Here is a 13,657-nt window from a genome sequence, read left to right as displayed (position 1 = left end):
AGCCTCAGCTTCAGGCGACCTCGCCGCCTTCCTCTCTTCCCCAAACACCATTTGGGGGGCGGAAGAGAGACGAACCTCCATTGGGCATCTCCCCGATGCCAGGAGCGGCCCCTCGAGCCCGTGCTCTGGGACGAAGGTTGGGGGTGGTGCGGGGGCGCTGGGCCCTCTGGGTTGTGGGTTTCGGGGGCAACTGGATTCATGGGGGCTTGGCCGGAAGCTGCTCTCGCGGGGCCCCTGAGCACCTGGGTCCCTCCCACAGGTTCTGACCCTGTAGTGGCTGCCGCGCCCCCACCACAGAAGTCAAAGGCTCTTCCGCACTTTTATTAAAAAAAAAAAAAAAAAGACACGCAGGGAGTGCCCTGGGTGACTGGGCCACGCACGATGCCCAGCGGGACTGAGTCAGTTCCGGTCGCGCACGGTCCAGCCCGTGGAGGGGGAAGAGGTAGGGGCTTTGCCGGCCCCGGCCCGACGGTCACTTGCCCACAGAGTCGAATATGACGCGGTTCTGCTCGGCGCGCTCCCGCTGGCTCTGCGTTCGCGCCAGCTCCAGCAGGGTCCGCAGTAGGTGGAAAGTGAGGTCAATGGACAGAGGAGGGTCGTCGCGCCGCGGCCGCTCGCTCGCAGTCCTGGGTCCCCAGCTGCCCGATCCCGCGCGGCGCGGAAACCGCTCAGCCAGCAGCAAGAGGAGAGCGCGGGCTCCGCCGCCGTGGTTGCGCGTCCCGGGGCTCCAACGGAGACTCGGGTCCTGGACCCCGGCCGCCGCCTCCGCCTCCGCCGGGCTCCACTGGCTGCTCCCGGGGCGCAGCTGTGCCAAAAGGAGCAGCGCCCCCAGTAGCGCCGCGCGTCCCGCCTGCCTCATGATGCCGCCGGCCCTGAACACACAGGGGTAGTGCGGGGTGAGGTGTGCCTGGGGCAGCCGCAGGTGGCAAACTCCCTGCGCACACCCAGTGCCCTGCCGGGTCCCTCTGGCTGCCGCCCAGTGCGCACAGCCTGCCCCCAGCTCCAGCCGCTGCCCGGCCCACCTCTTTCCTTCCCCCCGCCCTCCTCCCCGAGCTCCGTGCCTCCCTCCCGGCGGGTCGCGGTGGGTGGACTGAGTGCGGAGTCCTGGTGCTGAGGGAGCTTGGGTGGACGCTGGGAGCCACTCACAGGTTGTCGGAGAGCGCCCGCCCGGCGCGAGACGGAGCTCCAGCCTCTGTCCCTTGGGGCGGGCCGAGTGCGCCTGGGGAAACGCGGGGTCTGTCCCGGGACCGCCGCCAGCCTTATATAGCGCCAGGACAGCTCCGACTGACGTCAGCGAAGAGCTCGCACCGATCGTGGAAGCAATGACAGCTTCAGCCCCGAGTTCTGCAGGTTGCGCGCCCCCGGAGGGGCACACTCCGGACACGAGATCGTGTCCCTGAGGCCAGCGCTGGAAACAGAACTGGACTACCGAGATCCGGAAGCCGGCTGGGACCTAGAGGTTGCTCTGACACCCCCAGTGCCCCTCGCCCCCTTAGAGCAGCCAGCAGTGTGGAGGCCCATTTCCCAAGGCAGACCACTCCCGAGTTTCTTCTTAGGCACACGAAAGGGAGGCGAGCCGCAGAAGCTGTCCATGGTGCTGACCCTGTCCGGGGGCCTCAGGCCGGGAGCCAGAGGCATCGGAGAAGGCTCTGCTGCTCAGATCTAGTCCCCTGCTGGAGCTACCAGTTGTGCACACAGAGAGTCGGCAGCACACCACGGGCATTCAGCCAACACCAGCGCCTGCCACAGTCTCCACTAAAGACCTCATTACAACCCTGGGTCTAAGGTCCTGTGGCTGTCTGAATGAGGCACTAAGCTCAAGAGGGTCTCTAGTCTCAAGGTGCTTTAGGACCACATGAGGCTGCTCCTTCTGCTTCTGAGTTCACCCAGAGTGGTGGCTTAGCAAAGGCCAGTCTTTCTCCCGGGAAGCAGACAACAGTGTTACTAGAGCTTTGGCTTTCTAGTTAAGATCACTGGGTAAGAAGTGAGGAAACTCGAGTTCAAGTTTCTGCTGTCACTAACTCACGGGTGACCTGACTTCCAAGGATCTCAGTGTCCACACTGGGTTGGTGCTCCTAGGCCTCTGGCCAGTTCGAGAAATTGTGACTCCTCAGTGGTTTTCTGCTGAGTCTTGCTCATTTCCTCTGCAGGTGCCAGATACACACTCCATGCCATACTGACTGCAGCATATGCGGTCTGAAGGACCCCAAAGAGTTGGAACTGCACTTGGGCTGGGAAGGGCTGGACTGGCAGACGTGTCTGGGGAGAGAGGGGATGAGTGGCATTTGCTGGCCACTGGGTGTAAAACTGACAAGGTCAGATGGTACAACACATACTTATGGGGCCAGCATTGTGGCACAGTGGGAAGGCCACCACCTGAGATGCTGGCATCCCATATGGGTGCCAGTCCGAGTCCTGGACGGTCCAATTCTGATCCAGCTCCCTGCTATTGGCATGGGAAAAGCAGCAGATGAGGATGGCCCAAGTACTTGGGCCCCTGCCATCCATGTGGGAGACCTGGAAGCGCTTTTTAAGATTTATTTATTTATTTGAAAGGCAGAGTTACAGAGAGGGAGAGGAAGGGGCAGAGAGAGAAGTCTTCCATCCGCTGGTTCACTTCCCAGATGGCTGCAATGGCCGGGGCTGGGCCAGACCAAAGCCAGGAGCCAGAACTTCTTCTGGGTCTGCCACGTGGGTGCAGGGGCCCAAGCACCTGCGCCATCTTCTCCTGCTTCCCCAGGCACATTAGCAGAGAGCTGAATCAGAAGTGGAGCAGCCGAAACTCGAACCGGTGCCCATATGGGATGCCGGTACTGCAGGCGGCAGCCTAACCCTCTCTGCCACAGTGCCGGCTCTGATAAATCAATCTTTAAAAAAAAACATGTATTTGTGGAATTATGTACCATGGTGGGAGTATGATCACAGTCAGGTGCTGCCTAATGATGCTGATGTGACGACCTGCACATCCCACAGCGGCCCCCACCACCTGGCGGCACTGTGGCCATGGTGATGTTGTAACATGGAAGTGTAATGCATTCCTCACCTATCTGTGGCAATGCTGGCGGAAACAAACCTACCATGTTACAGTCATGTGAGTACAGTAAATACGGTTACATACAGGACATAATTCTTGGTAATAAACGACTATGTTACTGGCTTATGTATTTACTATGCTCTACTTTTAACTGTTAGCGTGTCCTACCTATTAACAACCTTGACTGTGTGCTGAGTTATGCTGGTAGCGGCCTGTAGGCTTCATCTCAAGAGGCCACCTCAAGTGACTGATCTCTCATCTAGGATGCTCACAATGACAAAAGCACCTAATGAGACACCTCTCAGAAAGCTTCCTTCTTGTTAAGTGACGCATTATGAAGGTTTTAGTGACTTCAGACGCAGTTAGTTTACATTTTAGAGTGAAATGTGCCAGCTCAGAGGGCAAATCCCATGAAGTTCTGGCGAGTGGCCCAACCACATGGAAACTGCCCTGGCCCCTTTGGGGAGGCTGTCTGACCATTCTAGGGTCAAGCTGTCACTGCAAGGTACTAACAGTGGAGCAAGGCAGGCTTAGAGCTGGTGTGCCTTCCAGGACAGGTAGGAGTTCCAGATGACGGCAACACACTGGACAACGGCCAACCTACGGAGCAGGAAGAGCACAGTGACGGGCAGGAAGGGGGAAGGGAAAGGGAGGGAGCCTTTCCGGAGTTAGTCTCCTCCCGCCAGCCCCTCATGGAGGGGGGCCTGTGTGGCTTGGACCAGAGGACACAGCTCAGATCCGGGGCCATCCCCGAGCTCTGTCTCCTGGATGAGGACCTCCGAAGTTAAGCACCCTCAGCAGTTGTGGTGACACGCACAGGTCTGCCACACAGGCCCCTGGCCACACCCTTTCCAAATACATTTTTCTATGCACCTTGCACCAGCTGAGATTTTTCCTTTCAAAAATACTCTGCCTGCTGGATAAAGTAGTATCTCCATTTATCTTAAGTTAACCTGGCTCAAAGAGGTTGTTCAGGATCCTAGTGTTTGGGATTTGGTAATTCCCCATTCTTTTAGCATGGTGAGCCATGTAAATTTTGACTTCCCTCTGATGAGTTCTATATTTTGGCCTATCCCCAAGGCCCCTCAACTCAAGCATTCTAACTACTATCGTGAGTTCCACTCTCTTTTTTAAAAAACTGTGCTTGAGCAATCATGTTTATTATTACTACTTTGCAGTAAACTAACCCGACCAGGTTCCTACTTGGCCCTCTGGTCTACCTGTCTGTGTAACCTAGGCTGTGGCACCCTAGACACTGAACCTGCAGATGTGCCATCAAAGGCAGAGAATCAAGGGTTGAGAAGCAGAATCCTCCCTGGGAAGATGACAGTCAGTGGGCAGGCACCCCGAGCAGGTTCTATAAAGGCTGAGAGGTTCTGGAAAAAACACTTGGGGATCTGAGAGGCTCTGACCAGGGTAGAGTGTGCCACTGGGGACCTGAGCTTGCCTACTATTTGCTTCCAACTGCCGGTAACGTGGCTCTTCCTTGCAGGGTGGGGTAGGGGGCTGCATACCTGTAGTGCAGGGGGACCAAGTAGAAGTTGGCTAACTGCACAGCAGGCCAGAGCTGCAAGGGACAGAAGGTGATGGTTAGGTGGCTGGCCCCTAGACTCAATGCCTTACCTGGCCCTGCCCCTGCCCCAACTTCTGCACGCCAGTAACAGCTGAAAACCTGCTGAGTGCTTCCCTGAGCATGGTGCCCACGCAGCCAATGGGAACCCCAATGGAGGGGTTCTTGGGTTGGAAGGACCCCCAGGGCATCTCTGAACTTAAGGCAACAGGACAGGCTGTGAGTGTGTCAGCTCTTACGTAGTAGTTGGTGATGAGGGCGTCAAGATAATCCTGAAGAGACAGAGAAACAACAAATTAACACGTCTTCCTCTAGCAGCTCCCACCTCCCGTGTGAATGTTACACACAAACTTCTCTTCAGGGCACACTCCTGTCTCACACTCCCCTCAGCTCCTCTGCTCCACAGCCCAGGGCTCCACCTGCACCTCCACCTTCTGCCTACCTCTTTCCCCATGCGCTGCCACCCTGGCAGCCAGAGGCCTTGCCCACACCTGCGCCGCTCACCCGCTGTAGCTTAGCCCAATTGTCCTGGGCTGACAGTCCATTGAGTGTCCCTACCAGAGGGAGGAAGCAGCCTAGGAAACATGGGGCAAAGGCCCCCTAGGACAAGAAATGAAAGCTCGTGAGCACCTTAATGCCCTGCCCCCAGCCTACCCTTCCCGACTCCCTCTTCTTTCTGCTCACCTGATCCAACAGCATCTTCTTCAGGGCATCCACCTTGGTGCCGCCTGGGATGAGCCGATCCAGAACCTTATACCAGCCTCCTACTACCGGGCCCTGAAAGTCAGCCCCAGACAGAGGAGCTGGATGCAGTGAGGGGACCCGTGGCTTTTAAATCACAAAGCTCTTCCCCCAAATACCAGAACCCAACTCCCAGGGAGGCAGACACCAAGACAAAAGGAGGGTGGCAGGGCTGGCTGAAGCGTGGAGAGGGCACAGGCAACTAAAGGACAGCACAGAACCAGAACACCGTCCCAGCAGCTGCAACCCTGCTGCGGGCAGAACTTACCACAAAGCCACAGCCCAGAGATACCATGGTCAGGGTCCGGCCGGTCTGGTGTTCCCGCAGACCGCGTTTCTCCACCAGCTGCTGTGAGATAATGTCACCCAGGCCCATCAGGGACCCTGTGCAGGGTACACGGGTGTTGTCAGAACATGGCTGCTACTCCCAGGAGGGAAGTGAGTCTGCTCTGGCACTCTGGGCCCCAGGGCTTCTTCCTTCTGGGGGTAAAGGACCAGTTCCTCTCTCCTGCCTCAAAGCCCTCCTCTCCCCAAGGATGGTGACACCTCGCGTGTGCCTATCAGAAACCGGGATGAACAGGCTAGGGCCCAGGAGCTCTGTACTGAGCAGCAATGGGGGAATCAGAAACTATAGACAGAGGAAGAAAATCTTAAGATCCTGGGGCTGAGACCTGCACGGTCATTTCATCCAAACCCCTGCTTTTAGAGGTGTGGAAACAAGATTGCAGGAGCTCACATATCCAGTAAGGGCAGAACTGAGGCAAGAACCGGGGCGGGACTGTTAGACCCGGGTCTTTCCAGGACACTGCTCTGTGACTAGGTTATGTGTAGGACGGCAAGGACCCTGGCCACTGCTCTTTACCTTGGTCTGGGGGTCTCTATTTATGAAAGCAGCAGGAGTAACTTTTTCTTTTTTTAAAAAATATTTGTTTATTTTAAAGTCAGAGTTACACAGAGAGAGGAGAGGCAGAGAGAGAGAGAGATCTTCCATCTGATGGTTCACTCCCCAATTGGCTGCAACAACTGGAGCTGTGCAAATCTGAAGCCAGGAGCCAGGAGCTTCCTCCCGGTCTCCCACAAGGGTGCAGGGGCCCAAGGACTTGGGCCATCCTCCACTGCTTTCCCAGGCCATAGCAGAGAGCTGGATCAGAAGTGGAGCAGCTGGATCTCGAACCAGTGCCCATATGGGATGCTGGCGCATCAGGCCAGGGTGTAAACCCACTGCGCCACAGCATCGGCCCCTGGAGTAACTCTTTTTCTAAAACAACAGTGCTCAAGTGATACCAGGCAGGCAGGTGACTGGTGAAGTGAGTCCTGGCCACCTCTTGGCAGAATCAGCCAAACCCTGACTTCCCTATGGCAACCCCAGACTGAGCTGGTGTAGGTGTCACAGCCATTCCCCCAGGCCTGCGCACCAGCAACCCCTCCCGTCACTGCAGATGCCTAGCTCCAAGCAGCCCTCATCAGTCACCCCCACCCAGAAGCCAAAACAGACATCATCTCTATTGACAAAGCCCCGTCAATGACAGTGGCGTTACGGTTTCTAGCAAACACACCCTGATGGGGCCGTCTGGGGGTGACCCCACAACCTCCAGCTCGCCTGTCTGAGTAATGAGAGCCCCTCCGGTCCCACAGCCACCACTGTCCCTGTGCCCTCAATTAGCACTGGGCAAACACATCTTCCACCCTGTTCCTTGGCCCGGAGCTGGCTCTGACGTCCACGCTGGCTGCACACTCACTGGTCTGCTCTTCCCCCATACCCTCCGCACAGCTCTGCCCCAGGACAGCCTACCCATGGGCAACTGGGGGAGGCTGGGGGCTGGGCTGCTGGTCATGGAGCAGCCCCAGGCCCCCTGGCACACCCATCAAGGCAGCCCTGTCTTGGCTCTCCAGGGAATCCCCAAAGTGGTGGGGGCTCTTCCCAGAACACTGCTAGATATGAAGTCTCCAAGGACAAGAACAGAAGCCCAAACACCTCTGCTAAACTATTCCCTCTGACACTCAGAGGAGCCCCCTGGCAGGAGCTCAGGAAATCAACAAAGGAAAAATGTCATACAGCCTCAAATCACAGGCCTACCCTGGGAAAGGGCATGGAGAACTCCACGTCCAGCCTGAAGGACTGTGGTCAGGCTGCAGGAGAGAACCAGGGAACGGAGGCTTGCTCCCCACCCCCAGGCAGTCAGCTCTTAACACTTTCCCACACCCCCACCTGACAACAGGAGGTACCAGGTGCACTCCCAGGGAGAAAAGGGGCGTGAGAAGGTCGGCACAGGGGAACAGAAAAGGCAATCACTTCCTAAATGGAGGAACTAACGGTCTGACTGTCCACTTGGGCCAGATGGTCAGTGTGCAAAGGGCTCTCACACACTTAATCCTCACAAAAGGCCTAGGCAGGAAGTGAACCCACCTCCATCTGATGATAAAGGAAGTCTTTGAGGGATTGGACTTGGTAAGTAGTGGAGTTGGGATGGATGCAGGGCTTCTCTCGAGGAGGAACAAGGAGGTCACAGGCTCAGAGGCCAGGAGGTTCCAGGAGGTTCCTGCGGCTGCTACTCTGCATAGAGTCCCTGCCCAAGCCAGGGCCCCAAGGGCCTGTGTATCAGAGATGCCTCCTGGACTAACACTGTCTTTACTCCCTAGTATTCCTGTCACCTTGTGGGGATGACAGGCAACAAATTCCCAGGACCCAGAGAGGTATGCCTTGCCAACAGTCACACAGGTTCCTGACTTTTAGCCCCATGGTCCTGGAAGCCAACAGGCTTTGAGAAAGATGGATTCTAGGCCCCTGAAGTGTGCCCATCAAGCCGGAAGGATGACCGGGTGACAGCGGAAGTGACAAGTGGTGCACACTCTGCAGCCTCTGCCAGTTCTGTTCATCTCAGACACCACAGGTTCCTGCTCTGCCCACAGATGATTGGAGCCCCTGGACCCACAGCAACTCCATGCTGGTCTAAGGCGCTGGTCCAAAGAACAAGACCTGTATTTGCAGCCCTCAGGATCCTTTGAGGAAGGAATCGGCCATTCAGATTCTTCATGCCCCCTTCCCCAACCCAAACAGACCCCGCCCCGGAAATGAGGGGTTGTCCAGGACCTTCCAGTGCCCTGGATTCCTTCTCCTTGGAGTTGTGGCTGGAGGCCTGCAGACACCAATGCCCAGGGTCCTGATGGGGCAGGGCAAGGGGCTGCTGGGTAGTGATGTCCCAGTGCCAACCTGGGCGCAGAGCCCAGTGAGCAGACGCTGGCGCGGGTGTGACATCATACCTCTGGGCCGGTGCCAGTTCTCATGCCGTCACTCCCCACCAGATCCAGCGGGCCCGGGAAGGGGAGCCTGCCTCAGCACAGATTTGGGATCACCCTGCGTACAAGTGGAAAAGCCCCAACTTCTACATTTTCCCAGAGTAGGGGTAAATTCCCTACTTCCTCTATTTTGCTCCTGTCCTTTTTTATTTTTATTTTTAAGATTGATTTGTTTATTTGAGAGGCAGAGTCAGAGAGAGAGGAAGAAACAGAGAGAAAGGTCTTCCATCCACTGGTTCACTCTCCAAATGGTCACAACAGCCAGGGCTGGGTGTATCCAAAGCCAGGAGCCAGAAGCTTCCTCTGGGTCTCCCATGTGGGTGCGGGGGCCCAAGGACTTGGGCCATCTTCCACTGCTTTCCCAGGCCATAAACTGGGAGCTGGATTAGAAGTGGAGCAGCGAGGACTCCAACCAGCATCCATATGGGATGCTAGTGCTGCAGGCGGAGGATTAACCTACAGCGCTGGCCCCAACTGCTAACTTTAGTGTGGAGTCTTATATGTGAGAAAAATAAAGCATTTACGGAAGGCAAGATGGCAGAGGGACAGGAAGCAGCTTCTTGGAATGAGGAGCAGTACAGGCAGGTGGGCAGGACAGACAGCTACCGACATGGGGCCGTTGCTGCTGGCCCAGGAGTCTCCAACCATGAACTAACTGCCTGCCTGGTTGGGATAAGAGGCTGGTTTGGTACAGAGCCAGGGGGAGCTGAAGCCCAGCATGTGGGAAATGGGAGAGTGCACCTGGCCTCAATGTTCCCATTCCTGGTCTGAACCCAACCTACTGTGAGAAAATGACCCAGAATGGAAGGTTCTGCTGCCTGTTGAGTATCTAAATACAGCCGAGACTATGCTCAGCGTCTGCTGGCCCCAAGACTCTCAAGTGCAGGGCAGTGCCATGGGCAGCACCCTCGGCTGGTTATCTATCTATCTATTGGGTCCACACTGTGGTGTAGCACGTATCCAGCACTGGCATCCCATAAGGGCACCTTCTCTCTCTGTAACTCTGCCTTTCAAATAAATAAACAAACACTTCTTAAAAAAAAAAAAAAAGAAAGAAACATTTATTTCAAAGTCAGAGTTAGAAACAGGGAGAGACAGAAAGAGCTCTTCCACCTGCTGGTTCGGTCCCCAGAGGGCCACAATGGCCAGAGGTGGACCAGACTGAAGCCAGGAGCCAGGAACTCTCTTCTGGTCTCCCACATGGGTTGCAGGGTCCAAGCACTTGGGCCATCTTCTGCTGCCTTCCCAGGTGCAAGCGCAGGGAGCTAGATCGGAAGCAGGCAGCTGGGACTCAAACCAGCATCCACACGAGATGCCAGCATCTCCAGTGGCAGCTTTCCCAGCTTTCCCGCAACGCTGGCCCCAGCGCCCTGGTTCTAACGCCAGCTCTACTGCCCACCACAAGGCCTCAGGGCATGTCATTCTCCCTTTGCCTCAGTTTTCTGCTGTGGTACCAGGCACTAGACTGGAGGGCTTCCTAGGCCTGTTGAGCTCTCACATTCTGGTCTACTTCAGACTCCAGGGAAGGCAGTGTCTGCGGGAGCCTGGCTACCCCCATAGTGGGACGAGGTGACCTAAGATGGCTGGAGCCGGGCCAAGTGGAGACTGAAAGGGCCCGCAAGAAAGGGAGGGATACGGCTGACTCAGACTCTGCGGAACACACTGCAAAGCTTCCCCAGGCTGCCCTGCGCCTGACTCCGGCTTGCCAAAACCGAGTATTACACACTTCCCTTGAGCCGGTTCAGATTTCTGCGACTGAAGTCTGATTCTAGCCAGCACTGCAGTTCGACCTAGCAGTGGATCCTTCCTCCAGGCCTATCCACCCCTGGGCCTTCACTGTCGATGCCGTCAGTGACTGTGCACCTAGCGCGTTGCGGGGAGGTCACATCCCGAGGGGAACCTTTGGCCAACGCAGGGTGGGAGCTGGAAAGCCTCTTCCCTGCAGGGAATCGACTGTTCTTTCAGAGTTCTAAGTAGTTCGAAAGATTCTCAGCCAGTTTCAAGGGGTTGAGCAACCAGTGGCCCTTTGCAGCGGCCAATCTGATAATGCACTTTTTTACTGTTCTCTTTCCCTCCACGGGGTTACTTCCTACTCCCCAACAAAGCACCTGCACACGGGCTTCAGGCTCTGTTCTTTGGAGACTACGGCTAAGACAGTCATCCACAATGGCAAGTGGAACACACCTAACCCAACACCATTGTAGAAGAACAGCTTGTTGTGCCTGGATTGCCAGTAGTCACAAGAAGGGCCAACCTCTTGAGCCTTTAAGTTTATTGAGCATTTCCTGATTTCTAAAGCCTTTTTAGAGATAGTCCCTCCATTGTCCCTGTAAGGTCCTATTGCTAAGCTCAAGCCTCAGAGAACTGAAGCCTTAAGAGGTTTACTGACGCGTCCTGATAACGCAGCTCCTAGGTGCTATGGCCCTGAGATTTAAATCCTGGTCTTCCAAAGCCAAGTCTGAAATCTCTGTGCTTTCTCTGGTGGGACGGGACCTCAGGGACTATGATGCTGGGGTTCACATACGGCTCAGTGAGCTAAATCCACCTTCTCGCTTTATGTGTAGTTTGCTCCACGTCCAAGGGAGGAAATGTCTGAGAAGGCTAGGCGGCCACAGGTAGCTTCAGGGCTGAGCTGGGACGTGAGCAGAGCCTTAGGAAGGCTGAGGGAGGGGAGCCGGAGCGCTCTGCCACCAATGGCCCAGAGCCTCCACTCAGCCGCATTTCTGCACTCAGGCCCCTTGGGGCTCCAGCTCCAGATCCCTTGAATAGGGAAACCAAAGGACTATCCTTCCTTCCCTAGTCTGCCGGCCACGAGGGGGAACCTGCCACCTGGCAGCTCTGGGCCCTGAGGGAATTTGAGGCTGGGCAGAGGGCCCAGCGTGTCAGTTCCCATCACAGCCACACAGTCCAGCGTGAGTCACCACACACGCAGCCAGGTGAGTCATGCAGGCTGCCGGACGCTCCGAGGACAGGACACGAGGTGGCTGGGCACAGGAGGCTGGAGAAGGGCCCAAGGAGGGGCAAGAGTCCATCCGCTGACCTGTCCCGCGGTGACGCCTCTAGTGCTGACGCGGGGCGATGCTGGCCATCAGGAGCCCCTTTCAACCTTGCTTTCTGTAGCTCCCCACCCCTTCCAACATTCTTGAGTCCTCTTAGAATCCTGCGCCCTTCCTCCAAACACAGGGGACACCCCGCTTTAACCAGATTCCCCTTTGCACTGCCCCAGTGGTCAGAGACTTCCGGCCCCTCCTCCTATAAAGTTACCCAGCTGTGCGCCGCCCCCTTACAGGAGCTGCCCTGCAGAGTGAAGACGGGAACACGTGCAGGTAAGTCGCTGGGTTACCACGGTGAGGCTGTTACTCAATCACCATTGAGTTCTAAAAAAAGCTTGGCTAGTATATTGTTTGGGGATGCACACATAGATAGGAAAGCGAAAGAGTGATATAAACAGAAGCCAGGAAAATGGCAGTCTCTGCCTAACTCAGACAGGCACTCACGGGCTCTCAAATCCGGGTACTGATACAGGAATGTTCCTTCTCAATACCACTTAAACTGTAAATATATGTCTTACTATTCTTTGGGGTATTTCACAATAAGAAATACTAGGAAAAATAAGATAGTTGTTTGAGAACCTCGATTTCAGATTTAGGTGTGTGATCTCACATGATTCAAATATGCTTTGTGGGCCCCTCACGATATACTGGACGTGGAAGTGCTTTGCGCACTGTAAAATGTTAGAGTATTTGCTATGAGTTATTTTCCAAGTTGGAGACTCCTGGGCAATGCCTAGATCCTCTGCTGTGTGCTTAAGAACAGCCTCGGGGAATCTACCCTCCAAAGCACACTGGGGGCTGCGTGGGGTCTGCAAAGAAGCAGGAAACGAGGGAGGTGCGCCGTCGCCTGTCAATCAGCCTGCTCTGGTCGCACTCGGGTCCCAGAGGGACACTCACCAGCCGTCAGGACCTGGACTTTCCACGGGTGAGCAGCCAGGGCCCGCTGGTATGCCCGCCACAGCGCCATGCTTCCTGCCAAGCCAACAGGAGAGGGGGTCACCCCCACGGCTCCCCACGATGAAGACGACGCCTGACATCCTTGGGCCCACTTCCCCCACCCCCTCTCCAATGCGTCTTAAAGGGGCAGGGGCCCGAGAGGGATGCTTCGTCACAGGAGCCGCCCCGGACAGTCGGGGGAGAAGGCTGTGGCAGCCCTGGGTTCCTGGCGGTAACCATCTGCCACCCCACCTCAGGTTCCGACTGAGGAACCTGTCAGGGCAAGCTCGCCCTGGCGCCCACCCGGAGCTTGGGTCCCGGAAAAGTGAGTTCAGTCAGCCCCCAGGTTCAGTTAGCACCGGTACGCATACGGAGTCCAACTCCACGCCAGCCAAAGGATCCATCGCTGCCTGGGCCTGGAGGACCACGAGCCCTGTGGGCGCTCGTGGCGCGCGCCACTCCAAGCCAGTGACCGCGGGTCACCCGTCACTCACCTGAGTGCGCGCTCCGCGCCCAGCAGTCCTCCCACGTGACGCGCGCTGGCCGAGGGACTTCCGCCACAAGCCCCGCCCCTTCCGGCCCGCCTGCCCGCAGACGGTGGGACCCTGGCAGGCGGAGGGGAATGAGAGTCCACAACGCCACTGAACACCGTGGAGAGCTGCTCGCTCGGTCACCCGTTCTCCGAGTGGGATGCGTCGGGCCTCGGTGTGGTGTTGCCGGGCGTTACTTCCCACTTGGGTCCAACTTCAGCCTGCTTCCGCCCCTCCATGCCCCGCCCCTCGCTGCTCCGAAGGACGCGAGCTTGTCGCCCCTCGGTCTCAGAAACCAGGAGGGACGCCCTAAGTGGTGGTTTAGTGCGTGCGCTCCTTTCGTCGCCAGGTTGCTCCCAGCCTCCGTCGTGAGCCGAGCGGGTGGGACGGGCTCATTCCCACTCGTCCTCACAGCACCCGGCTCAGCGCTTTGCCCACAACAGCCCCTGCAGGAAAGCGGCGTGGGGACTGGGGAGCCTCGGTCACTACACCCGGA

At 56.8% G+C, this 13,657-nt stretch overlaps 2 protein-coding genes across 51 annotated transcripts; both read right to left on the bottom strand.

Annotated features, from left to right (window-relative positions):
* Positions 1 to 82: 82 nt before the first annotated feature.
* UCN (urocortin) lies at positions 83 to 1,285 on the bottom strand. Its single transcript, XM_008254603.5, has 2 exons — positions 1,147 to 1,285; positions 83 to 872 (listed from the first exon to the last, which is right to left on the bottom strand). Exon 2 carries the CDS (start codon positions 857 to 859, stop codon positions 473 to 475), a length of 387 nt encoding a protein of 128 aa, XP_008252825.1. The 5' UTR covers positions 860 to 872; positions 1,147 to 1,285; the 3' UTR covers positions 83 to 472.
* A 538-nt stretch (positions 1,286 to 1,823) lies between these two features.
* MPV17 (mitochondrial inner membrane protein MPV17) lies at positions 1,824 to 13,258 on the bottom strand. 50 transcript variants are annotated; one of them, XM_008254612.5, is made up of 9 exons: positions 12,991 to 13,133; positions 12,593 to 12,667; positions 5,614 to 5,729; positions 5,289 to 5,381; positions 5,109 to 5,204; positions 4,844 to 4,876; positions 4,549 to 4,601; positions 3,548 to 3,634; positions 1,824 to 2,259 (listed from the first exon to the last, which is right to left on the bottom strand). In XM_008254612.5, exons 1-8 carry the CDS (start codon positions 12,998 to 13,000, stop codon positions 3,565 to 3,567), a joined length of 546 nt encoding a protein of 181 aa, XP_008252834.2. In that variant the 5' UTR covers positions 13,001 to 13,133; the 3' UTR covers positions 1,824 to 2,259; positions 3,548 to 3,564. The 50 variants fall into 50 exon arrangements, 47 of the variants coding, with proteins under 47 accessions (XP_008252834.2, XP_008252826.3, XP_069925412.2 ...); XR_016229527.1 differs by having other exon boundaries at positions 2,231 to 2,259; positions 4,707 to 4,876; XR_001793021.4 differs by lacking the exon at positions 1,824 to 2,259 and adding an exon at positions 2,525 to 2,867 and having other exon boundaries at positions 4,707 to 4,876.
* Between the last annotated feature and the right edge of the window lie 399 nt (positions 13,259 to 13,657).

The sequence above is a fragment of the Oryctolagus cuniculus genome, chromosome 2 (assembly GCF_051225735.1).
Source record: "Oryctolagus cuniculus isolate XC-2025 breed Fujian yellow rabbit chromosome 2, ASM5122573v1, whole genome shotgun sequence".
NCBI lineage: Eukaryota > Metazoa > Chordata > Mammalia > Lagomorpha > Leporidae > Oryctolagus > Oryctolagus cuniculus.
This window is presented reverse-complemented; position numbering and strand designations above follow the sequence as displayed.